Below are 22,108 nucleotides of genomic sequence, written 5' to 3'. Positions count from 1 at the left end.
GTAATTTTTACAATCAGCAGATTTGAAATGAAAAGAACATTTTTGTTTAAATATTGCACATTGTGAAAAACGTACGAAAAATTTAATTTGTGATTGTCATCTAAACAACACAAAGGCACAGTTAGCAAATTTTTAACTTGACATGCAAGTTTGAAGTACAAAACTTGTGAATTGTAAAATTTGATACCTCAAAATTTTAGCAAATGCACATTAAATGCTAATCCAAATATGCTATTCTTCGAATTCATCTAGACGACTTCTTACAGCCATCTCAACCACTTCAAGACTGGGATAATCTAACTCCTTTACAAGACATAGTACAGCAGATAAAATGTTTGAGTTCTAAAAAATAAAAATAAAATTTTCAATTTACATTTATCATATTGGTTTCATTATGAACTGAATAAATTACTCTTGTCACTGGTTTTTGTTGATTTTGAAATTTTGAAGATCTCCATTTGTCTTTTTCAGCTCTTCGTGTCCAAATTTGAAGAAAGTCATCCTAAAATCAAATAATTTAAAATGAATTGTTTGGCACATTCCTCATGACAGTTATGGCAGTTTTCCTTATCTATTTTTACCTTGTCTATTTTTCGATTAGATATATTTTGCTTTGATTGAGCTGATGATGGTCTTGGTGATTCTTCACCTTCAACATTTTTCTCATATGCATACTCATTAGAAGCATGATGTGTTTTTGATGTTTCAGTAATATAAGATTTTTTATTAATTTCTTCACTGTCTCTACTTTTTGGAGATTCAATACTTTGATTTTTATCCTGTAAAATTTAAACAATAAAATTAAAATATAAAAAAATCATACAAAATACGAAAAATTCAAAACATAGGTAGTTCAGGCTCCCAGATTCTTCACCTGAACCTGATACTGATTCATTAAAAATAAAAATAAAGAAAATTACCTCATAAAAATAATGATTGTTTGAAGAATATTGTTGAGATAATGAAGTATTGAAATTTGCATTTTTCTTATCAACTTCTTGGTAATCATCAATTTGAGGAGAACTGTTATAACTTCTCTAAAAAATGAATATAATAACTTTATACAAATTCAATTATCAAAATGTTTTAATATTTACAAACCTGTTCTTCTGAAGAACTATAATTTTTTCCTTGGTCTACATCTTGGTTTTTTAAACTCTTAGAATTAGAAAAGCCAATCTGATGAGTAGTAAGAAATTTATTTCAATAGATTCAGTTTAATGTAATTTATTATAATTAAATATTTCAACAAATAGTGGAATGTAATTTTCATAAAACTTACATCGCTACAACTGTTAACAGACTGGGGATAAGAAATTTCTGATTGACACATACTTAAAGGATGGACCAATGATTTTCCTTGTGATGCTGCAGTTTGCACTTCTTCTGGAGTAACAATTTTATCATCCAATTTTTCTAGATTTGGTAAGGTTTTTAAAACAGATAAACGATAACTAAAAAAAAAAGTGTAATTTTGGTAAGCATGTTGTAGTTATTTTTACAATTAATAATTACCCTTCAACTTCTGCACATGGATTTTCTCCTAGCCATAAATTTTTCAAATTAGTAAGTCTTTGTAAGTAACATACTTCGTTGAGATCCTTTATATTATTTTTTCTAATAAATAAGTCTTTTAAATCAACACAATTCTGGAAATCAGCGAGACTACTGATATTATTTACGCTGAAAAATATAAAAATTAAGTTAAAGATTGTAATTGTAATTAATACTGAAAATTTAAAGAATTCAAGTTGCAAATTAAAAGTTTTGATTAATTAATTAAAAATTTATAAGATTAATTTGTTTAAATGTATTAAATTAATTTTTTTTAAATCAAGTAAATAATTTAATTACAAAAAAGCAATGAAAATCATAATTTCTTGACGTAATAGTTGTTATTTTTTAAATATTTCTATTATTTTCGACATATATAAAATTTACAAAATATGACATGCAAGCAAACTCAACATATCAAGCATGAACTAACCTCCTCTGAACCATTGATGTTTAAAAAGCATGTTTATAATATTTAAAAAATAAATTCAAAGTTTATAAAATAATACAAGTTAAACGATATAATATAGTACTTTTTGATACAGAAAAAACTTATTACTGTACAATAGTTACCTTAAGGATAGAACCTCAACATTAGGCATTTTGCGTAGAATGCTGACATCAGTTAACTCTGTCCCCCTAAAATTATAAACAAACTGTAAGCTTAACATTATAAAATTGAAAAAAAAAACAGATAATTATTTAGTTTGAAAAAATCAGATAGATATCAAAAAAGTAAGTAATACATCCAATCAACTAAAACTAGAACAATTCATTAAGGTAGCTCAAAAAGGTAAAATATTAAAGTAAAAAATAAATTATTGCTATACAAACCAGCAATTGAGTTTTTTCACAGAAGTGCAATCAGAGACCCGCGTTCGCGCAGCAACCATTTCTTCCGTAAGTTTGACCATCTTACTTTATAATTAAACTTTAGTATTAGTTAAAAAATATCTGCAAATTTTTGTCTGAATTTGCGTTGCTAGATGCGTTTAAGTACACGAAAATTTTTTTGTTAAAAAAATTTTAAAAATTATAGGAATTTAGAAAATGTTCAGTAAAATGAACAAAGTGGATATAAAAATGAAATATAGATTTATGATGCAAGAAGTAGTCTAGGTCAAGATAAATAAACTTTCACAATTTTCTGTCGATGTCGATGTTGTTGCACCGTTACTCCGAGGTTGGTTCATAGTGTCAGTTAAAAATTAAAAGTACATTTCCGATAAATAAAACATACAACGATCTTGCACGAATACCGCATCGAATAACAGATTCAACACGGGTTGTGTTTCATTTTTCTGTATTTAGGCATATAGCATAGCTTACTAGATATCCATATATAGATATACAATCTTAATACGTATACTCATTACCCACGCATACACATTTGTGTACTGTTAGATGTATGCATACGATTGATTTTTTACTTACATATAATAATATTATATATTACTGTCGAAGTAAATATGGTTTCACGTGTTTCAATAAGTATAAAATTAATTGAATTTTAAATAACATTTTTGTGATCGATAACATTTATTTTTTACCTTAGGATATCGATGACAATTATTCGTACTAAATGATTTAATTTAATAAATGCTCGAGGAAATACTGAAATTTCGATTTACTGCAAAAACCAAATAAATAAAAAATTTGTGCGCAAAAAATGAATTTCATAATTTTCCAGGAAATTATTTTTTGTTACACAAATTTTCAAGCTAATACTTGAATAAACATTATTTGCAACTTTTTAAATTTTTAATGCGTAATATCAAATGCTTAATGTAAATTAAAATTGTAAACTGAAAAATCTAAAATTAATTTATCACACATATATGATTGTATTCTAATTTTAATCGATCGCTAGATGAATGGATACCAATGATAATTGAAACATAAGAATCTGTGAAATTTCTAGCTTAATTTTCCGGAAATGTCATATGAACTGATTCAGGTGACAAGACTTGATTAATTAATTCCAATATATCTTTTCTATTTGTAAAAGTATTTATCATTTCGTAGTTATAAAAAGTTCAAATCATTTTAAGAATGTTGTGTTTTTATCATTTTTGAAATTTTAATATATTTGTCATAAAAATGTTGGTAAGCGCAGGTGAAAATTGAATTATTCACAAGGGACTAACGTTCAGTAAGGAGTAAATAATGCACAAATGCACTGGTGAGCATCGTCAAAATATCAATTGTCAATTTAAATTCTTAGGATGAAGAGGTTCAAGCATGCGTAAGAGCGCTGTCTGCAGTCGATGCGTACTGCCAACTAGTGGCCTGCTGTAGCTATCTCTGTCTACGGCTCTGCAGCTCGACTCGGGCTACGAAACTTACGAGACTCGAGCCAACCGTTCTGTTCCGGTCGTACCCATCTTTAAGTTAAATCATCAGCCTAGACCGTTCTCATTTACTTTACCATGATGTTGAGTGCCGTGTCTAAGGCCACAGCTGGAGCTCTCAGGGCTGTTAAACCTGCCCTTTTGCAGTCGGAGACGGCTAATCTTTCAGCTCTCGTCACCGTCAACAGTGAGTACAGTCGCTCCTACACTCTAGTTTTTAAGGCACGAGTTAGCCTCAACTCCTCGTGATTAAAATTTGATGAATCAACATCCTCACGACAGCGGAACCGAGTAATTTTATTCCACTCCGCTCTCAACATCACGCTAGAGAGCTAACTTAATATGTTATAAAAAATTGCATCGAACCTCCAATTCAATAAAATGCGTTACATAATTCCTACTGGTGTTGGAGTATCTATTCGGGCCTGCGCGAATAAGTATGGCGGCGACACGAACAGCACCTTGAAACTCATGCGAACTGCCTTATGGATACGGCTCATTAACTAACTAAATTATTCTTTTAACTTGTAATGAAACTTATTTTTCGATATTTGTCATTACTGTCATCGACCCACTAGAAGATTCAGTTATGTAACTACCCCGAAATTACCTAATGTATTTAGGATTGACCCAATACATCGTTGACGTGTTATATCTTTTTTCTATTATGCAGACCGAAAATATGCCGCCAAACCCGCTGCTGCCACGAAGGGTGCTCATGGCAAGGTTGTCGCCGTAATTGGTGCTGTTGTTGATGTACAATTCGATGATGAACTGCCACCCATTCTTAATGCTCTTGAGGTTCAAGACCGTAGCCCCAGGCTCGTGCTCGAAGTGGCACAGCACTTGGGTGAGAACACCGTGAGAACCATTGCTATGGATGGTAAGATTGACTTTTTTATGTCAACAATTTTCAAATGAGAGCACATTTGCAACTCTAATTGTTCTACATTGCAGGTACGGAAGGTCTTGTACGAGGACAAAACGTTTTAGACAGTGGATTCCCCATCCGTATTCCAGTTGGAGCTGAAACCCTAGGCCGTATTATCAACGTAATTGGAGAACCCATTGATGAACGTGGTCCCATTCCTACTGACAAATTGGCCCCTATACATGCTGATGCTCCAGAGTTCGTTGAAATGTCTGTCGAGCAAGAAATCCTAGTCACTGGAATCAAAGTTGTCGACTTATTGGCTCCTTATGCTAAGGGTGGAAAGATTGGTAAAATCTTGCTACTTAATTAAAATTTTACGTCGAATTTTGAACTATCCTCACCTTTTACTTGAATTTTTCAGGATTGTTTGGTGGTGCTGGAGTCGGAAAAACTGTACTCATTATGGAGCTCATCAACAATGTTGCTAAAGCTCATGGTGGTTATTCAGTTTTTGCTGGTGTTGGAGAACGAACCCGTGAGGGTAACGATCTTTACCAAGAAATGATTGAGTCTGGTGTAATTTCCCTTAAGGACAAAACTTCCAAAGTATCTTTGGTATACGGACAAATGAACGAACCACCAGGTGCCCGTGCTCGAGTTGCCCTTACTGGTTTAACTGTTGCAGAATATTTCCGCGATCAAGAAGGACAAGATGTATTACTTTTCATTGATAACATCTTCAGATTCACTCAGGCTGGTTCTGAGGTAAAGATTTATTTTTTCAGAAATTGTTATAAAACTAGTGCCTCAGAGTTCTAAAAAAAAAAACTAACTCTCTTTTTTTATAATCGTGCAGGTATCAGCTCTGTTAGGTCGTATTCCTTCCGCCGTAGGTTATCAACCAACCTTAGCCACTGACATGGGTACTATGCAGGAACGAATTACGACAACAACGAAGGGATCCATCACTTCGGTACAGGCCATTTATGTGCCAGCTGATGATTTAACAGATCCAGCTCCTGCTACCACTTTTGCCCATTTGGACGCCACTACTGTACTTTCTCGTGCAATTGCAGAATTGGGTAAATATCATTCTTTTATCTTTAAAATAATATAATGATTATTCTAATGGTCGCCTTTGAATTAGGTATTTACCCTGCTGTGGATCCTCTTGATTCAACATCTCGTATTATGGATCCTAATATCATTGGTGCTGAGCATTATAACATTGCTCGTGGTGTTCAAAAAATCTTGCAAGATTATAAATCACTGCAAGATATTATTGCTATTCTTGGTATGGATGAATTGTCAGAAGAAGATAAGATAACTGTCGCAAGAGCACGTAAAATCCAAAGATTCTTGTCCCAACCATTCCAGGTTTGCATCTTTTGTTCTTAATTATATTAAAACCTCAACAAATCATTTAATTTATACATTTATACATTTTAGGTCGCTGAAGTTTTCACCGGTCATCTCGGTAAACTTGTACCTTTACAAGAAACTATCAAAGGATTCCAAAAAATCCTGAACGGTGAATTAGACCATTTACCGGAAGTTGCTTTTTACATGGTCGGTCCTATTGAAGAGGTGGTCGCCAAAGCCGAATCATTGGCAAAATCATAAACTTATGATTAATTAAAATTGGAAATTAAATTTCTTATTGCCATTTCATGTTGAAGATCATTTGTCCACCTTTGTCAAATAGTAATTAAATGTTCATAGAAAAAGAAATTTGTGACAGCAAAAATGATCATAACGATTGGATATAAAAAGTTTATAACAGTATGTCTAATTGTATGATTTAATATTAAATCACCATCCATGTACTATCACCAACCAACTGTCAAATATTATTTCAAAATTCATGACCTACTTAAATAACATAAAATGATATCTCCAAGAGTAAATTAACTCAGGATAATTGTTCGTAATTATCAAGAATACTTTTATTCGTTATAGAAAAATACACTCTCAAGATCTTAAAGATAACTCATGTTTAAATTTAAAAATGTAACAGATTAAATGAGGAAATCTCCTCATGTATTGAACATATACCAATGGAGATAAAAGCTTGCTTATGCATTTAATTGTATATCTATCATTGGGGTCTCAATTCCATAAACCTCCACTAAAGTCTGCAAAACGGAACAAAAATTAATATTTTATGACTTTTTTCGAAAGTTTTAATAGCATACCTTCCATTGTTGCATTGTTATGGATAGAACATTTTGAATGTTTTTCATCTTTTTATTATTTTTAACTTCAGCAACCTCATCCTTGCTACTTTTTTGTACGTACAAAAGACCATCTTCTCCTATAAATATTGATGATTAAATTATAAAGAATTAATTTTTCATATCAAGAAATATACCTTTGGAAAACTTGACATATCCATCACGAACAAGGAAGGAAACATGTAAAATATTCTCAACTGTTTTTCCAAAATCTGTTGGATGTAATACTAGTTTAAAAAAGTCCATAGCTTGTTTAGTCCTTTTCTGGTAGTGTCCAATAATGCGCTTAATCTCAACTACGGTTTGCTCTACGCTGTCTTCAACTTTATCTAATGTAACAACATTTTCAGGTCTCTTTGTAGGTTTTTGAGCCTCTGCAACTACTCTGGTACGTTTTACAACTTCTTTCTTAGGAATAGTTTGGAAAGTACCTTTACAATTTAAAAAAATGATTTATTATCTAAATTAACTATGTTTAGAAAAAAATCATTGCAATACAAACCTAGCATCATGGAAAATCCAGATGTTCTATGAAAGAATTTGAACGTATCTGCTCCAATTAGCGACCATGTTGGTTCTTCTTCAAGTACAGTATCCGAAAGGCGAAGCAAAAAATGTTTCTAAAATTCAGAAATTATAATTAATGATTTTCATTAAAAATGATTTAAAAAAGCTTATTTACATACAATTTTTTCAGCAAACTCATTTGGATCATATCTACTTATGTCTTTAGATAATGAACAAGTACATTTATGCAAAACATTGGATGAAATTGTCATGATTTCTGAATCTAGTAGGACCACTCCTTGATCATTCACTGTAGAATGAAAACATTTTTTGAGTTTTATTGTTTAGTTTTATGATGAAGTTATTTTGACAAAACATTAGAAACCTTTGTCTTCAATTGTGCTTTCCTCGTTTATAATGTCAACTTCATTAACAATATTTTCCAAATTTTCTAACGTCTTAGTGTTTACAGTGCCCTCTGAAAATTATATTGAATAAAAATTCATATTTAAACAAAAACTTAAATAATATAATAATAATATCAAGTATTAAATTGAAGTAAAAATATATTTACGAAGAGCTTGGACATTGGCGTAGACATTTCTTAAAGCTTCTTTTCTTTGTTGAGGAGAACGATAAGAATGTTCTGATGAACGATTAGAATTTTGGGAATGTTGTGAAGAAAATTGACGGGATGGTCGTTGAGAAGCCATGATTAAGTACACACTTTCCTTCAATGCATGAAACACATAATAAAAATAAAATTTGAATGACAATTGAATTCTGACGATTATACATTTAATAATATATCTATTCATAGTTTTAATATGAAAATGTATACAAATTTCCAAATATCAAAATCACAATACAAATAATAATTATCATGTAAGGAAATAAATACAAAACAAAACACAACACAACACAACAAAACAAAACAAAACAAAACAAAACATTGTACCTTATTATATAAGGTTATATTTCAAAAGATTTCAATAAATATCAAAATTATTAAAGTTTTAATTACAGTTAGAATTTTAGTATTTAGTGTGAGCTCAAACAAAATAAAATTTATGATTTTTGTACCAGAAAATAAAATGAGCTCCTTGAAGTTTAGAATTTGACATAAATATCTATACGATTATTTGTGTTTGATTGGCAATTGAACAAACTACCATTTTTTCTTTTAAATTTTTTACCGACCAATATCAGCATTTGAAAATTTGGATAGTGCTGAAATGATAGATTAATCATTTTTCATCTTTTAAAATTAATCATCACTATGATAGCACAGATAATTTTTCACGGTTATTTTTCTTTTTTTTTAAGCGAACGAAATTTTTTAATTAAAAAATATTTATAATGAGTTTCGATTTTTAAATAGTTCGCTTTTCATAATTATGACTGAGTAAATGTCCCCTTGAAATCTGATCGTAATTCCAATGGGGACAAAACAACGCAATGCATTCCCATATCAGTAATATGCAATATTGATTTTGATAGTAACTTATCTCGGGTAATATTTTATATTAAGTAATATCAAGTTTAATTAAATACCTTTTATGTAGAATTATCTATGTGTAATTCGTTATTAATCGCCGGATAGAAGTCAAAAAATTTGCTCAAACGCAGCTGATGCCTCTTTCCGGTCTACTCCGAGCGGCGGTTGGCTGGCGCTTGATGCAAAACCGCCGCAATTTTCAATTCGCTTGTGTTCCTTCTCCCATCCACTAGACTAGTCCGTGCCCTGCCACTGCCCACTAGCGCACTTTTTGCCGGAGCAGCGACCAGTCAACACCTACAAAGGGAAAACGGCAACTCTCTGCAACAGTTTTCTTTTTTAACGTTTAATATCAAGTCCTTCGCGTTCTGGATCAACAAGATTAATAGCAGTCTCGACGACTTTTATTTATCAAGTAAGCTGTCATTTATTTTAAACAATTTTTCATGAAGAAATCGTCATTCAGTTGTTAAAACGAGTTTCGAAGATCGATTCTCTCATAGTCATTTCAATTTGCGAAAACGTTGAAGTAACAACTAATTTTGCATTTTTTCCGAGCAAGTTTTAAATTAATAAATTTATAAATTTATAGTTAATATTAGTATATTTAGAGTTTCATTTTTTTGGTTTAGTCGAATGCATACCATGCTTTTTATTGTCGCGTACGGCTTGGTATTTATTGACGGAGAAAATTCTTTGAAATTTTAGGTTTTATCTTTTTTCTAAGAACTGTAATACTTATGTCCTAACGATACAGACATGTGTGCAGCCAACGATATAAATTTTGTGCACCCGGCGTAATTCAATCTTACTTGTACTTTCTTTTCTCGACTCAGCTTCCAAAACTTGATGATCAAATTTTAATGTGAAGTAGTGTCGTGATAGTAGAGTAATAAAATCGAAAGTTTTACTATTTTTGAGAGCTGAGACTGTTCGATGTAAAATGTTAGCAACAAATGAAAATTTCAAAATGGCGAAATAAGTTCGATAATTTCAAAGGCGCGCATGCAAACATGAAAGAATATCTCAGTTTCTTTGTTCTTCATCATAGTCAATTGTTTTGGTTTAGTTCTACGTCTCGTTGTTCATTTCGCAGCTCGACCCTTGACTAACGCAGCTTATTCTCAAAAATCTTAGGTCGTACATGTTTATGTCAATAACTTTTTTGCGCGATCACCTTCAAAGCGTTCAAGTCTGAGCCTGTGTTGTTTTGTATTTACGTGTATTTTGTACACAAGATCGATGGAAACTATTACGTACTAGGAATGTAACATTTTATAATCGTGCCCCTTTGAATGTAGAAATTGGAGGTGTCAAATTTCGAAATATCATTGCCCGATAACGAGAACGCGATAAAGTGGGTACTAGTCATATCTCGTATGCTGCATTTTATATCCAATTAAAACTTTCTCTATTGTCATATTCCGCTTGATTTTACTCCATATACTCAATTATATGTCACATAAATGTTAGCCATAAATGCGTTAAAGAAAATTGAAGGCTACTTTGATAATTATTGACGGTTTATTAGCTAAACGAGTCATCGAATAAGAATTAGTTTTCGATGAAAGTTAGAAAACACGCGTTGGAAACGATTGTCATCGACAACATACGCCATGAAATCACACGTGCTTATAAGTCCGTTCAAGTATCAGGTTTTACGAAACTAAAAAGTTCTCTTTATTTAGCATGTGTTTGAGTGTATCGAGTAACCGATAAATTTTTATGACACCAGTTCCTCGAAAGCACTATCTCAGTAAGCGACTGGTAGGGTGCGTGTTATGTTGTAGCGGTAACGGCGGCTCAGAAATAAAAGAGAGTCGGTTAAACGTGTAAGAACTCTCAATTCACGAACGAGCCGGCAGTACAAACGTCAGTCTTGCGCCTTGAGCTGACGCGTAAGCATCGAAACTTCTCACATCCGTAGATGTAGATAACAGAGTATATTTTTTACTCTTATTGCGTTTCAATAATTTTGTTACTATTTGGTGTATGTTATAAAATAACATATTGTTAATTGAAAATATTAAGGATGCCTAAAATTCCATCTGATAAACGGTGCGTATTTCAAGTTTCTGTTTAATTACATTGCTTTTACTTGAGCCGACTTCCAGTATAAGTCCACGTGCCGTTGAATGTTTCGATCATAACAATGAAATCGAGCTAATGTTTGATACTTAATTCAATTCTTTCAACTAAAATAAATTTTATAAGCATTGTAATATTCTTTGTTTTTCGAAAAAAAAGTGCAAACATTTCTCGCGTTACGCTCGAATTTTTGGTTCTACGCGTAAAGTGAATTGCAAGTTGGTATTATTTTTCATTGGATATTAATTTGAAAATTGATTATGTTTTAATAATTTTACAGTCGATATTACGACGAAATGAGTGACTCAAGAGGAGCAAGGTCCCGTAATTATTCTCGAGGACGTGCTCAAGATTCAGACCGTGGAAGAAGTGACAGAAGGACCGATCCTCACAGAGATGATAGGCCTTCCGAAGGAACTCGCGGCTACCCGCCTTCTAGACCAGGTCCAGCTCCTGGTGGTCCTCCTGCACCTAGACCGTCTACATCAGCTGGAACTTCCAGTGGATCCTACCATGTTAGTTGATCGTTTTTTTTTCTTTTTTTTTGTTCATTTATTATTCATACCAGTTACCAGTTGAAATAAAATTGTAACAATAATTTAATTACAGACAACTGCACGTGGTGAACAGCATAGGTCTGCTGATACTCGTCCATCGCATTCTGAAACAGGATCAGAAACTGCTTCCATAGCAGGTATTTTATTTATTTATTAACTTTTTCTCATGTAAGTTGGCAAATATGCTAATGAATTTTTGTCATTAGGTTCTACCACAGGAGGAGAATCATCTACAGCTGCCAGAGGTGCAATGCGTGGAAGGCGAGTACTTCCAGTGAACATCATAACAAGACCAAGAACCTTAACAACAAAACAAGGTATAGAAATGCTGTGTTGTCACTTCTTTGGAGAAGTAAACTATTGATAGAAGTTTATTACTATTATTAATTTTTTTTTAAGGCTCACATGGGATGCCAGTTTCATTGAAAGCTAATTACTTTAAACTCTTGACTACCACGGATTGGAGTTTATACAAGTATTGTGTTGATTACAATCCTCCAATAGATCATAATGTTATCAAGAAAGCACTTTTGAGAGAACACAGAGAAAGGCTTGGTGCATATATTTTTGATGGATCTCAATTATACACAAGTACAAGACTACCATCGGTAATAATCTGAAGTAAAATATTTATTTAATGTATATAATTATTATAATTCGTATTGACATTTTATTTGCAGCCTCTAACTCTGACTTCAGTGCGCAATGCTCATGCAGGAGGTAACGGCATAGCAGCCCGAGAGCAAGAAGTAATTGAAATAACCATCAAAGAAACAGGAGAAATGACCAAAGGAGATCATCATTACCTCCAATTCTTCAACATTATTATGAGAAAATGTTTAGACTATCTTGAATTAAAACTTGTTGGCAGGAATTATTTTGATCCCTACAACAAAGCTGAAGTTCGAGAATTTCGCTTAGAACTTTGGCCTGGTTACGTTACATCGATTCGTCAGCATGAACATGAAATTCTAATGTGTGCTGAAATTGCGCATAAAGTTATGCGTAGTGAAACACTATTAGATGTCTTGGGAGATTGCTACCATAATAACCCTCAAAATTATCAAGTTAGTATATTAAAGCATTAATTGTCTTGTTTCATTAATCTATTTTCCGGTAAATGTATTAATCAATAATATTATTTCAGAATGCCTTTACTAATGCAGTACTAGGAACCGTTGTTTTAACCGACTACAACAACAATACTTACAAAATTGATGATGTAGATTATTCTGTTAGTCCATCTTCCACTTTTACTAAGAAAAACGGAGAAGCAATATCTTACTTTGATTATTACAGAGCAAAGTATAATATTAATATTCAGAATGCTAAACAGCCACTTCTTGTATCCAAGGCTAAACAGCGCGATCGCCGAGCTGGCGTTGACGAAGTGGTGTATTTAATTCCTGAATTATGTAGATCCACAGGTATGAAAAGACTTGCTAAAATACACAGATAGTAATAATTACTTAATTATTTTTATTACCTTGCAGGAATCAATGATAACATGAGAAAAAATTTCAAACTCATGAGTGCTCTAGCAAAATTCACCAGAGTTTCACCTTTTGATCGAATGAAGAAACTTGCTGCATTCAATCAAAGGCTTTACAGTGTTCCTAACGTTGTACAAGAATTACGTAGTTGGAACTTGACACTTGATAGAAATCTGGTTGACTTAACTGGTAGAGTTCTACCAACTGATGAAATCATATTCCCCAATGCTAAGGTAAAAATTAATCCAGATGCCAAATGGACTAATCAAATGCGAGACAAAGTAATGTTGTCATGTGGTAAACTTGATAACTGGGCTCTTATTGTACCTGAAAGAGCAAAACAAGGTTTACAGGTAAATTAACTTTTTTTTTCTTTTTGCTGATCAAGGAAATAAATCATAAGTTGATTTTAATTTTTTTACCCTTGTCAACAGCAATTTGTCCAAGCTCTTACTAGAGTAGCAGGTGCCATGAACTTCATAATTGGACAACCTCGTGTCTATGATATAAGAGACGACAATCCTGGCACGTATGCAGATTGCTTGGATTATATTACTAGCAAAAGCAGTCCAATGCTGATATGCTGTGTGGTACTTTCTAATCGATTAGATCGTTACACAGCTATTAAGAAGAAGTGTTGCGTAGATAAACCTGTACCTACCCAAGTTCTCATCAAAAAGAGTACAGATCCTGGCAAATCAATGATGTCCATTGCAACTAAAGTTGCCATTCAAATGAATTGTAAAATTGGTGGAATTCCTTGGTCTATATCAATTCCCTTAAATGGATTGATGGTCGTGGGTTTTGATGTGTGCCATGATGCTGGTAGCAGAGATAAAGATTTTGGTAAGTATTCTTAAATTTTCTAAATATTCAGCTACATGCTAACAAGAAATTTGATATTATAGAAATGATTGTTATAAAAAGGATTAATGCATTATCAATTAATTTTTAGGTGCCATGGTAGCTTCATTGGATGCCAATTTTGGCAGATACTACAGTGCAGTTTCTAGTCATACAAATGGCGAAGAACTTTCAAATGATTTATCAGTGAATCTATGCAAGGCTCTGGAGGTATATAAACGCTACAACGCATCTCTACCCAAACGAATTTTGATTTATAGAGATGGTGTTGGAGAAGGGCAAATACACTTTGTTGTTCAACATGAAGTGGCTCAAATAAAAGCCAAATTGGAAAGGATCTACGAACGACCTGAAAATGTTAAACTAGGATATGTTGTCGTAACAAAAAAGATCAATACCAGGTTATTTGCCAAAGAAGGAAGTGGAAACCCACTTCCAGGAACTATAGTTGATGATGTTGTCACAGATCCTACTAAGTATGACTTTTTAATAGTCGCTCAACACGTAACTCAAGGTACGGTTACACCTACGTCGTACAACGTAATTGAAGATACCACTGGCCTTGATGCTGATAAATTACAAAGGATCACATATAAATTGTGTCATTTGTACTTTAATTGGAGTGGAACAGTCCGTGTACCTGCTCCCTGCCAATATGCTCATAAATTAGCATTTTTGGTATCTCAAGCCATTCATACTTCACCAAGTACAACCTTAGAAACACTTTTATACTTTTTATAAACTTCATAATAATCTGTATCTAAATGATACTCATTTTTATTCATTTTAATTATTTTAGTTTTATTAGTTTTATTATTCTTGAAATATTTATTTCAAAAAGAGTATAAAAGCCATTGTACTTCGGAAGTTTGTTCTACTTATCTTTTGTTTAGATTATCATAGCTTCTCCAAAAGTAGATTAATCTTGTTTTCACTGAAGTTTAAATAATGTTTATTTATTTTTAAATATTGTAATGATTTTATTAAAAGTTGTAACTGTAAATCGATATGACTAAATGTTGATTTACATAATACTGTAAATCAAACTATTTACTCATTCGTTTAATTGATCTCTGAAAAGATGAGTATTTAAATTTATTTTTTTCACTTGCTTAAAAACTGTATCTAATTTAAGTTTCACAATCTTGCAATCAAAAAAAATTTAGAAAGTTTATGTTAACCTTTTTCGAAGTTCTCTTTTTTAATATTTTACTTTAACTCCATGTGAAATAATTGAAAAATAACCATTGTTTTTTTTTTTTCTATAATTTATGGAGTATTGTAGTCTAAGGTTGATTTGGATCAACTGAAATGTAAACAAGTCCTCAGTTATAATAAAAGTACATAAATTTTATTTTCATTCCTAAGTTATTTTTTTTATTGTAATTAAAAGAATAATAAATTGATCAAGCTGAGTGCACATCTTCCACATCATCTGCTGGAGTATTGAGAATGCGTTCATCTCCACGTCGTGTAACATTGAAACGCAATTGAGATCTATAACTTATAATCTGAGGGATTATTACGTTGTTATAGCAAGCCATTCCAATGAATAAAGTCGTGAACCCAATAAGCTAAGGAAATAGATAAAGTTCAGTTGTTGGTATAGTAACAGTTTTTTAGAGAGAGCTTTGTACCTGCAAATAATGGAATTTCTGCCAACCAACGGCCAAGGAAATTGTCCATATAACCAGAGTTCTTATACTATCCAATATCATCCTAGTAGTTGCATTTAGTTCTTTTGTAACACTTATCCCAGCAAAATTGAAGAATGCGATACTTATCGTGATACCTATAAAAAGATCGACGATAATTTCTGTACCAAGGAGTTATTTATCTTTATCGTACCTATCATTGCCATTAAAAGATGACCACTTCTACTTATTTGAACCAATGCATCGATTGAAGCTTCTATGGTATTACTTGAGTTATCAGCAAATGGAGGTGGAGCATAAATGAAATTGCATGGTATCATTATAAAGCACATTCCAATACATCCAAATACTCCTTCCCAACCAACGGCCTGTAAAGCAGGTATATCTTGTCCTGCAATATACTTTTCTTCAACAACCATTTGAATGGCAGTAATTATCTAGAACATTTTCATTTTAATTTCTCAATTATTAGGTGAAAAAATCATAAATTTGGCTACTTCCATACCTGAGCTGATATTATCAGTAAATCACCAGTTAAAACACCATTTTTATTCACTTTTTGATCACTCATAGTGAGAAAGTCACTGAGGCCTACTAATAATAAACCCAAAATGACAAATAAAATTCCAAGCCATTCTCTCAATATGAGTTTTTTATTAAGAAATCCTACGGACAATAGGCCAGTAAAGACAATTACAGCTCCTCGTAACATTTGGAAACTACTAGCGTATGTCATGTTTAAACCAATATACATAACTGAAGTTGCAATCATATCACAAGCAGCAGGAATAAAAAGTACTACAGGATTAAAAGCTTGAGATCCTTTAGTTAAACTGCTCCGATTTTCTGATCCATTCTAAAAAATAAGTTTAAAAGTTTTGAAATGTTCGTCATAAGTAAATGAATTGATAATGATTACCTGCAATCGAGAATAGTAACAAAATGCTATTTTAAATACTATTAAACACATAAGTTCTCCAATAAACATAAATAAAGACTGCATAAAAGGATGATTAAAATGTCTTGGCTGTCCATCTGATCCTGGTACTATTTGTTGATCAGCATATCTGTAAAGAGAAATTATTTTTTATTTGACTATAGCCATTTTATTATAAAAAAAAGTTACTTACTTTACTGATAATGTATTGAAAGATCCAGTTATTACCATCATCACAGCTAAAAATTTTTGGTAATGACTCCAAGCCATTTTAAAAAATTTTGTTGTTTTTATAAATAAATTATTGACACAAGAGAAATTTTATTAAGCTCTGAACAATGAGTATCTCGAAAATAATTATATTATAATGACCATAGTATTAACAGATATGTTTTTGCAATGATCTGTTTTCATTTAAAATGATAAATTCATCAGCGATATTTTAAAAATTCTAACGTTTCCTTTATGATTGTCAGTGTGAAAATAGTCGGTTGAATCAAAATACTTTAGTAAGGGATGAGTCAAGTTGTAAAGAATGTGTCATACGTCAATCATTCTGCTTAGCGATAGGTTACACAAAATGGTTGGTGGGATATATGCACATACAATAACTGCAAAACTACTCTAAATCACTTGACACATCTGTCACTTTTTTAAGCGTGTGATTATTTCAAACAATAATATTTATTGTTATTATTCCGACTTTTTTTGTTTCCTACCATGACACAAAAACAATTTGGTAAATTTAATTGCTCGTGAAGTTCGAAGAGGAACGAAAATAGACTTGCAACTACAACTTTGCAGCCGGCATGAAGCAGTCGATAACAATACAACGTTTAATAAGCATAAAATAATTCGCAGCTGATTGTGCAGAGCATGGATAAAGTTTATTTTCCTTAAAAATAATTGATACCTAGTTGCATTCGTTTGTAAATTCTACATTTTAAATAATCGTGTTCTTATAAAAAAATTTATAAGATATAAAGTTACAAAACTGCTTGATAGTATTAAAATTTGAATAAACGACGTATCATACAAGCTGCTCAAAAAATAATAACGATTTTCTAAGGTAATCCTGAAATTCTTTTTTACCAAAAGTCTTACATTGAAGTTTTGTTCACTTTTTGACAATTTAATTAAATTGATTTGATGGGCATACCTCATGATATTGCATGATTCTATAGAAATTAGAAATCCTATAAAAACTTAGGTTGCAATATAATATTTAATTCATTTTTAGTTTTTAGATTCAAATCATTATTTTGTTGTCGTTTCTGATTACCAATCATTTTCAGGTTATTTTTATGTAGATAAGTACTTGTCAACTAAGTTTTTTGAGTATTTTTGGTCAATGTAGAATAAGCAAGTATTTTTTATACCTCTGCATTTGATCATTTAATTAAATGCACAGGTATTTAGTCTAAATCTTTCAAGATTCATACTTTCTAGTTAAAAAGATATTTCTGTGAGGCGATGATGAGCAATTTTTAAAATTAAAAAATTTATCTCTATTATAGATGATTGAAACTTCAGCATGGGGGTCAAAAAATGATAGTAGCATTCAAAAAGCCATTGGAGCTGTGCATCTAAAAAAATATGGAAAATTTTTTGATTTCTTGGCTGATAAATCGTGTCCAGATAACTCATTGGTAGAACATGTGATCGAAGGACCAATCAGGCTGATTTATCAAATTAATGAAGATGTTAATGTATTATCTTTATGTGAAATGGAAAATGCGTACTATTCTAAATTATTAGCATCAATATGTGGCATATACAAAGAGGTACAATTTTCAATATCTAAATTAGGACAATAATTATATTTACAGCAATTGTTTTTCAGGTAGGATTATTACGAGAAGAAGCCAATAGATTTTATATTAATATAATAAATTATGGGGAGCCATTTTTAAACAATGCAGTCTGCAGAATTGAAGATCTGCTTGAAGATTTACAGAATTTATCAGCTTATTGTAACCGAATTTTTACCGTCATTCATTTGGTTGTTGAACAGCTTGCAAATCTTGCAAATAATACTTACCGAGAGGTATATATACCATTATTGATGGAGAATTTGATGGATTTATTTATTATTCTAGTTAATTTAGATGAATTATTTAATCAATCGTTGATACTTGCAAAATGGAGGGCTTACAGAGTTAAAGTTCAAACTGCAATTCATAATTTACACAAATCAGACATTCGGCTGAAAAAAATTTTCTCTTATGGAAAGTTATTAAAAGATTTGCAAACCCAGTTGCTTTCCAACAATTTATTTATTAATGCAATCAATCATATATTAGATGTAGCAAAAACCAACACAATGAATGATCATTTAATGTGTTTTCTTAAAAATACTCTAACAGATATTGAAAACAAAATTTTTGATGAGACACTTGTTAAGAAAAGCTGCATAGTTGTTAATATTGGATTAATTGTTGTATCAAAATTATTTGGATCATGCGATAAAAAGTATTTAAAACGGTTACTAGAGATAAACAAAAAAGTATATGCCATAAATTTAATCGGAGATATTGTGTGGCTGCCTACTAGTTTTCTCGCATGCCACTTACCAACAGAAAATATCACATCGATTCCAATGCTTGTGGGAAACAAGGTACTTGCCACAAAACTGCAGCGTTTACCTCTTCTCGTCTGCAATTTAAGTCAAAGGGCTATCAAATGGAGTATTGATATTCAGAAATTGCAAATTGAAATGGGTTTAGAAATATTTCCAGAGTTGGAGAGAAAGAAAGAATTATTGCTGGAAATTTTGGCATTAAGTCGGCAAGCGAGCGAAAGCTGCATTTTTATAACAAATTTACATGGACATTTGCAAAAGCCAATGAGTAGAAATACGGCTCTATTGATCTGCCGTCTGTTCGAAGTTCAAAAGGGACTGGAAAAATTTTTTTTCGCGTACGCTCAAACCATAGTCTTGGCTCAGAGTCAAGTGTTGCAACAGCTGACATATCAGATGCTGGTGATTTTGGAATCGGTACGAAAGTCACTGACGAAGAACGAGCGCATCTACAAGCGCGAGCGCCTCGACGCGATCGCACTGCTCGGCGCCAGTATCCGGCTGGTCAAGGGCTGCGCCAGTTACGAGCGACGTCTACTGCTGAGATCGGCCCTCATATGCGTTAGCCAACTGGGCGACGCTCTCCGCGAGACCGAGCTCCAGCAGCTGCGCAACCAGTTGGAGGCCTACGACGCGATCGCCGATCTCGAGGCCAAAGTGTTTCGCGGGGCCGATTACGCCCTGCTGCTGCGCCAGCACAGCCTACTTCCGGCCTACCTGGAGCAGGTGGCGAGCAACGGCAGCGCCGGCCTCGGCCACGTGTCGCAGGTCTTGACGGCGCTCGAGGTCAGCGAGGCCGGCAGCAGCAGCAGCCAACTGAGTCGCGGCGGCGAGTTGCGCGAGCTCCAGCTGGAGCGCGGCCTCTTCGAGCCCTGCTGCCGCGAGCTGGAGACGAGCCTGCGCCTGCTGGCCCTGTCGCATCTGCGCTCGCCCGCCAAGACCAAGTCCGTCGACTCGGACCGGCTGGTGCAGGCCGGGCCCCTGGCGCTGGGCAGGGGGGCGCTCGTCTGTCCGCGGCGGCGCGCCGAGCTCCACCTCGACACGACCTTCTACGCCCTGACGCTGCTGGCCCCCAGGGACTGGCACGTCTATCGCGACATGCAGCAGTTCGCGCGGCAGCGCCTGGGACTGGGGGCGTCGCGGGGCCTGCTACCCCCGCGGACCACCGATCCGGGGCCCGACGCGCTCCAGCTGGTTCGCAGCCCCCAGCAGTTCGCCACGCGCTTCGCCTACGACCTGCGGGGCCAGGTGTTCGTCGAGCGGGCCAGCGGCGAGCGTCGCCAGCTGGAGGCCCTGGGCCTGAGCCAGGCGGCCGACGGCGTGCGAGCCCACGGCCGCGGCATCATGGCCACGGGCGTCAACTGCGCCTACCGATTTTTGCGCCTGCGTCTGCACGCCCTGTCGCAGCTGCTGTTCGACGAGCAGGTGGCGTCGAGGCTGCGCCGCGAGCTCCGAGCCCTGCGATCCCAGCAGCAGTCGAGCACGACGACGGCCGCCGGCGGCGCCAAGCAGCTCGGCTACGCCTACGAGCGCGCGGAGAGGCTTCGACGGCGCCCGGGACCGAGCGGCGACGGCAGCGCCGAGTGCTGGCTGGCCCGGCTGCGCCAATTGCTCTCGGAGATCGGCAACGTTCTCGGCCTGGTGCGCTTGCTGCGCTCGGCTGGCCTCCTCACTTGTGCGCGATCGCTCTTGTTCCTGCCGGAAGCCGAGCAGACCGCTGCGCTGGGGCCCGACTGCACCGATCGCTCCGACTCCGTGACCGCTGCCTCGGAATGCCTCCGGATCGACCTGGAGCAGCTGGCGCGAGATCTCGACGAGGATCGAAAGTACTTCAAACTGCTCATCGACGCGTTCGCCCCGGCCTTCCGTGACCCGGCGCGCGCGCAGCACTTGCAACTCTTCCATCTGGCCGTGCCACCGCTGACGCTGAGCTACGTCGACTCAACCCTGGCGAACAAGGAAAAACTTTTCAAACGAGGCGGCGAGGGAGCTGCCTTCAGCGACGATGGCTTTGCCGTTGGTGTGGCCTTTCTCTTGGCTCTGCTCGACCAAAATGCCGTCTTCGACAAATTGCTCTGGTTTCAAACGTTGGAGCAGCATCTGAATTACGAGCGCTCGCAAGCGGATGCACGCATCGAGCTCGAAGACGAAAAGCTTCAGCAAACTCACGCCCTCACTCTTAAACGCCTCGAAGAGAAAAGTATCGAGTTCAAACTTCTTCGCTACAGTCTCTTCGGCGCCAAAATATTTTTTCAATATCCCAGTTCGTGAAAATCTTAAAAAATTAGTTTTCCGACACCAGCATCTAGTTCTCGGACACGAGTGCTTTTGATGACTCTTTCAATCTTATGATTCGTAATTTTGTTTAATCTATATACTCCAATTTTCAATCGTGTAAACAATTTTCCATTCCAAATTAATTAATACAAACTAATAGTTATTCAAAGATATAATTTTAGGCTTTTGAAGTTTTTTAAGTGTCCGGAAACTAAAATGATTTAGTTTTTGTTTAGTTATCAAATCCCGATGCCCGTAGTGTGATAATTGAAAAATTTGATTTTCTAGTAATTTCGCAATTCGGTAATCAAATTAAACATTCCAGATGACAAAAATTAAGTTCATCATATTTTTTACACAATATTTGTGTACGTTGATAATATCAATATCAATGATACTTCTGGTCAATTAGCTAGCATAGATAAGATCCATTCCCGTATGAGAGCGTGGAATAAATTACATCGAAATTAAATAAATAGTAAAAAATGTATGATACTGAAGTCAACATAAAAATAATAGTTCCAACAAATTTATTTTATTATTTTTATATGCAAGCTATAATTAATTATCGATGTAAAATTAATAATTCTAAATGTAAATTTGTATATTTAATATATTTAGTTCATATATAATGTAAA

General features: G+C 34.5%; 6 protein-coding genes across 9 annotated transcripts; 3 read left to right on the top strand and 3 right to left on the bottom strand.

Moving 5' to 3' along the window:
- Nucleotides 1-30: 30 nt before the first annotated feature.
- Nucleotides 31-3,237, bottom strand: LOC106649829 (protein C21orf2 homolog). The gene is made up of 9 exons (XM_014367466.2): nucleotides 2,389-3,237; nucleotides 2,128-2,193; nucleotides 1,516-1,683; nucleotides 1,283-1,454; nucleotides 1,102-1,179; nucleotides 921-1,037; nucleotides 582-779; nucleotides 413-502; nucleotides 31-342 (listed from the first exon to the last, which is right to left on the bottom strand). The coding sequence occupies exons 1-9, from the start codon at nucleotides 2,466-2,468 to the stop codon at nucleotides 232-234; spliced, it is 1,080 nt and encodes a 359-aa protein (XP_014222952.1). The 5' UTR covers nucleotides 2,469-3,237; the 3' UTR covers nucleotides 31-231.
- Nucleotides 3,238-3,846: 609 nt separating this feature from the next.
- LOC106649827 (ATP synthase subunit beta, mitochondrial) lies at nucleotides 3,847-6,564 on the top strand. Its single transcript, XM_014367463.2, has 7 exons — nucleotides 3,847-4,092; nucleotides 4,579-4,788; nucleotides 4,863-5,126; nucleotides 5,201-5,544; nucleotides 5,636-5,861; nucleotides 5,927-6,156; nucleotides 6,229-6,564. Exons 1-7 carry the CDS (start codon nucleotides 3,984-3,986, stop codon nucleotides 6,400-6,402), a joined length of 1,557 nt encoding a protein of 518 aa, XP_014222949.1. The 5' UTR covers nucleotides 3,847-3,983; the 3' UTR covers nucleotides 6,403-6,564.
- A 139-nt stretch (nucleotides 6,565-6,703) lies between these two features.
- Nucleotides 6,704-9,163, bottom strand: LOC106649830 (non-structural maintenance of chromosomes element 4 homolog A). 3 transcript variants are annotated; one of them, XM_014367467.2, is made up of 8 exons: nucleotides 9,075-9,163; nucleotides 8,095-8,251; nucleotides 7,906-7,998; nucleotides 7,700-7,830; nucleotides 7,516-7,633; nucleotides 7,151-7,444; nucleotides 6,975-7,093; nucleotides 6,704-6,914 (listed from the first exon to the last, which is right to left on the bottom strand). In XM_014367467.2, the coding sequence occupies exons 2-8, from the start codon at nucleotides 8,231-8,233 to the stop codon at nucleotides 6,855-6,857; spliced, it is 954 nt and encodes a 317-aa protein (XP_014222953.1). In that variant the 5' UTR covers nucleotides 8,234-8,251; nucleotides 9,075-9,163; the 3' UTR covers nucleotides 6,704-6,854. The 3 variants fall into 3 exon arrangements, with proteins under 3 accessions (XP_014222953.1, XP_023317592.1, XP_023317591.1); XM_023461824.1 differs by lacking the exon at nucleotides 9,075-9,163 and adding an exon at nucleotides 8,604-8,695; XM_023461823.1 differs by lacking the exon at nucleotides 9,075-9,163 and having other exon boundaries at nucleotides 8,095-8,404.
- Nucleotides 9,164-9,309: 146 nt separating this feature from the next.
- LOC106649825 (piwi-like protein Siwi) lies at nucleotides 9,310-15,387 on the top strand. 2 transcript variants are annotated; one of them, XM_014367462.2, is made up of 10 exons: nucleotides 9,310-9,433; nucleotides 11,387-11,621; nucleotides 11,716-11,800; nucleotides 11,870-11,980; nucleotides 12,063-12,271; nucleotides 12,344-12,730; nucleotides 12,811-13,090; nucleotides 13,157-13,509; nucleotides 13,591-14,002; nucleotides 14,112-14,761. In XM_014367462.2, exons 2-10 carry the CDS (start codon nucleotides 11,403-11,405, stop codon nucleotides 14,759-14,761), a joined length of 2,706 nt encoding a protein of 901 aa, XP_014222948.1. In that variant the 5' UTR covers nucleotides 9,310-9,433; nucleotides 11,387-11,402. The 2 variants fall into 2 exon arrangements, with proteins under 2 accessions (XP_014222948.1, XP_014222947.1); XM_014367461.2 differs by lacking the exon at nucleotides 9,310-9,433 and adding an exon at nucleotides 10,900-11,076 and having other exon boundaries at nucleotides 14,112-15,387.
- LOC106649828 (solute carrier family 35 member F6) lies at nucleotides 15,376-17,414 on the bottom strand. The gene is made up of 6 exons (XM_014367464.2): nucleotides 16,806-17,414; nucleotides 16,595-16,742; nucleotides 16,181-16,531; nucleotides 15,869-16,112; nucleotides 15,658-15,812; nucleotides 15,376-15,594 (listed from the first exon to the last, which is right to left on the bottom strand). Exons 1-6 carry the CDS (start codon nucleotides 16,880-16,882, stop codon nucleotides 15,427-15,429), a joined length of 1,143 nt encoding a protein of 380 aa, XP_014222950.1. The 5' UTR covers nucleotides 16,883-17,414; the 3' UTR covers nucleotides 15,376-15,426.
- A 139-nt stretch (nucleotides 17,415-17,553) lies between these two features.
- LOC106649730 (WASH complex subunit 4) lies at nucleotides 17,554-21,965 on the top strand. Its single transcript, XM_014367318.2, has 3 exons — nucleotides 17,554-17,681; nucleotides 18,130-18,396; nucleotides 18,456-21,965. Exons 2-3 carry the CDS (start codon nucleotides 18,130-18,132, stop codon nucleotides 21,462-21,464), a joined length of 3,276 nt encoding a protein of 1,091 aa, XP_014222804.1. The 5' UTR covers nucleotides 17,554-17,681; the 3' UTR covers nucleotides 21,465-21,965.
- The last annotated feature ends 143 nt before the right edge of the window (nucleotides 21,966-22,108 follow it).

Source organism: Trichogramma pretiosum, unplaced genomic scaffold, assembly GCF_000599845.2.
Source record: "Trichogramma pretiosum strain Unisexual culture from Peru unplaced genomic scaffold, Tpre_2.0 scaffold12, whole genome shotgun sequence".
In the NCBI taxonomy this organism is placed as follows: Eukaryota; Metazoa; Arthropoda; class Insecta; order Hymenoptera; family Trichogrammatidae; genus Trichogramma; species Trichogramma pretiosum.
The sequence above is the reverse complement of the archived record's forward strand: the minus strand, read 5'-3'. Positions and strand labels throughout refer to the sequence as shown.

Coding starts and splice junctions, on each gene's coding strand:
- LOC106649829 (XM_014367466.2), bottom strand. CDS start 2,468: ATGGTCAAACTTACGGAAGAAATGGTTGCTGCGCGAACGCGGGTCTCT. Junction 1,180..1,282: donor CTGTTAACAGTTGTAGCGAT/GTAAGTTTTATG, acceptor ACTACTCATCAG/ATTGGCTTTTCTAATTCTAA. Junction 780..920: donor ACAATCATTATTTTTATGAG/GTAATTTTCTTT, acceptor TAAATTTTACAG/GATAAAAATCAAAGTATTGA.
- LOC106649827 (XM_014367463.2), top strand. CDS start 3,984: ATGATGTTGAGTGCCGTGTCTAAGGCCACAGCTGGAGCTCTCAGGGCT. Junction 4,093..4,578: donor AGCTCTCGTCACCGTCAACA/GTGAGTACAGTC, acceptor TCTATTATGCAG/ACCGAAAATATGCCGCCAAA. Junction 6,157..6,228: donor TCTTGTCCCAACCATTCCAG/GTTTGCATCTTT, acceptor TATACATTTTAG/GTCGCTGAAGTTTTCACCGG.
- LOC106649830 (XM_023461823.1), bottom strand. CDS start 8,338: ATGAATAGATATATTATTAAATGTATAATCGTCAGAATTCAATTGTCA. Junction 7,445..7,515: donor TGGATTTTCCATGATGCTAG/GTTTGTATTGCA, acceptor TAAATTGTAAAG/GTACTTTCCAAACTATTCCT. Junction 6,915..6,974: donor TAACAATGCAACAATGGAAG/GTATGCTATTAA, acceptor TCCGTTTTGCAG/ACTTTAGTGGAGGTTTATGG.
- LOC106649825 (XM_014367461.2), top strand. CDS start 11,051: ATGCCTAAAATTCCATCTGATAAACG. Junction 11,622..11,715: donor CTTCCAGTGGATCCTACCAT/GTTAGTTGATCG, acceptor ATTTAATTACAG/ACAACTGCACGTGGTGAACA. Junction 14,003..14,111: donor TAGCAGAGATAAAGATTTTG/GTAAGTATTCTT, acceptor ATTAATTTTTAG/GTGCCATGGTAGCTTCATTG.
- LOC106649828 (XM_014367464.2), bottom strand. CDS start 16,882: ATGGCTTGGAGTCATTACCAAAAATTTTTAGCTGTGATGATGGTAATA. Junction 16,532..16,594: donor GTTACTATTCTCGATTGCAG/GTAATCATTATC, acceptor CTTATTTTTTAG/AATGGATCAGAAAATCGGAG. Junction 16,113..16,180: donor TACTGATAATATCAGCTCAG/GTATGGAAGTAG, acceptor AAAATGTTCTAG/ATAATTACTGCCATTCAAAT.
- LOC106649730 (XM_014367318.2), top strand. CDS start 18,130: ATGATTGAAACTTCAGCATGGGGGTCAAAAAATGATAGTAGCATTCAA. Junction 18,397..18,455: donor TATGTGGCATATACAAAGAG/GTACAATTTTCA, acceptor ATTGTTTTTCAG/GTAGGATTATTACGAGAAGA.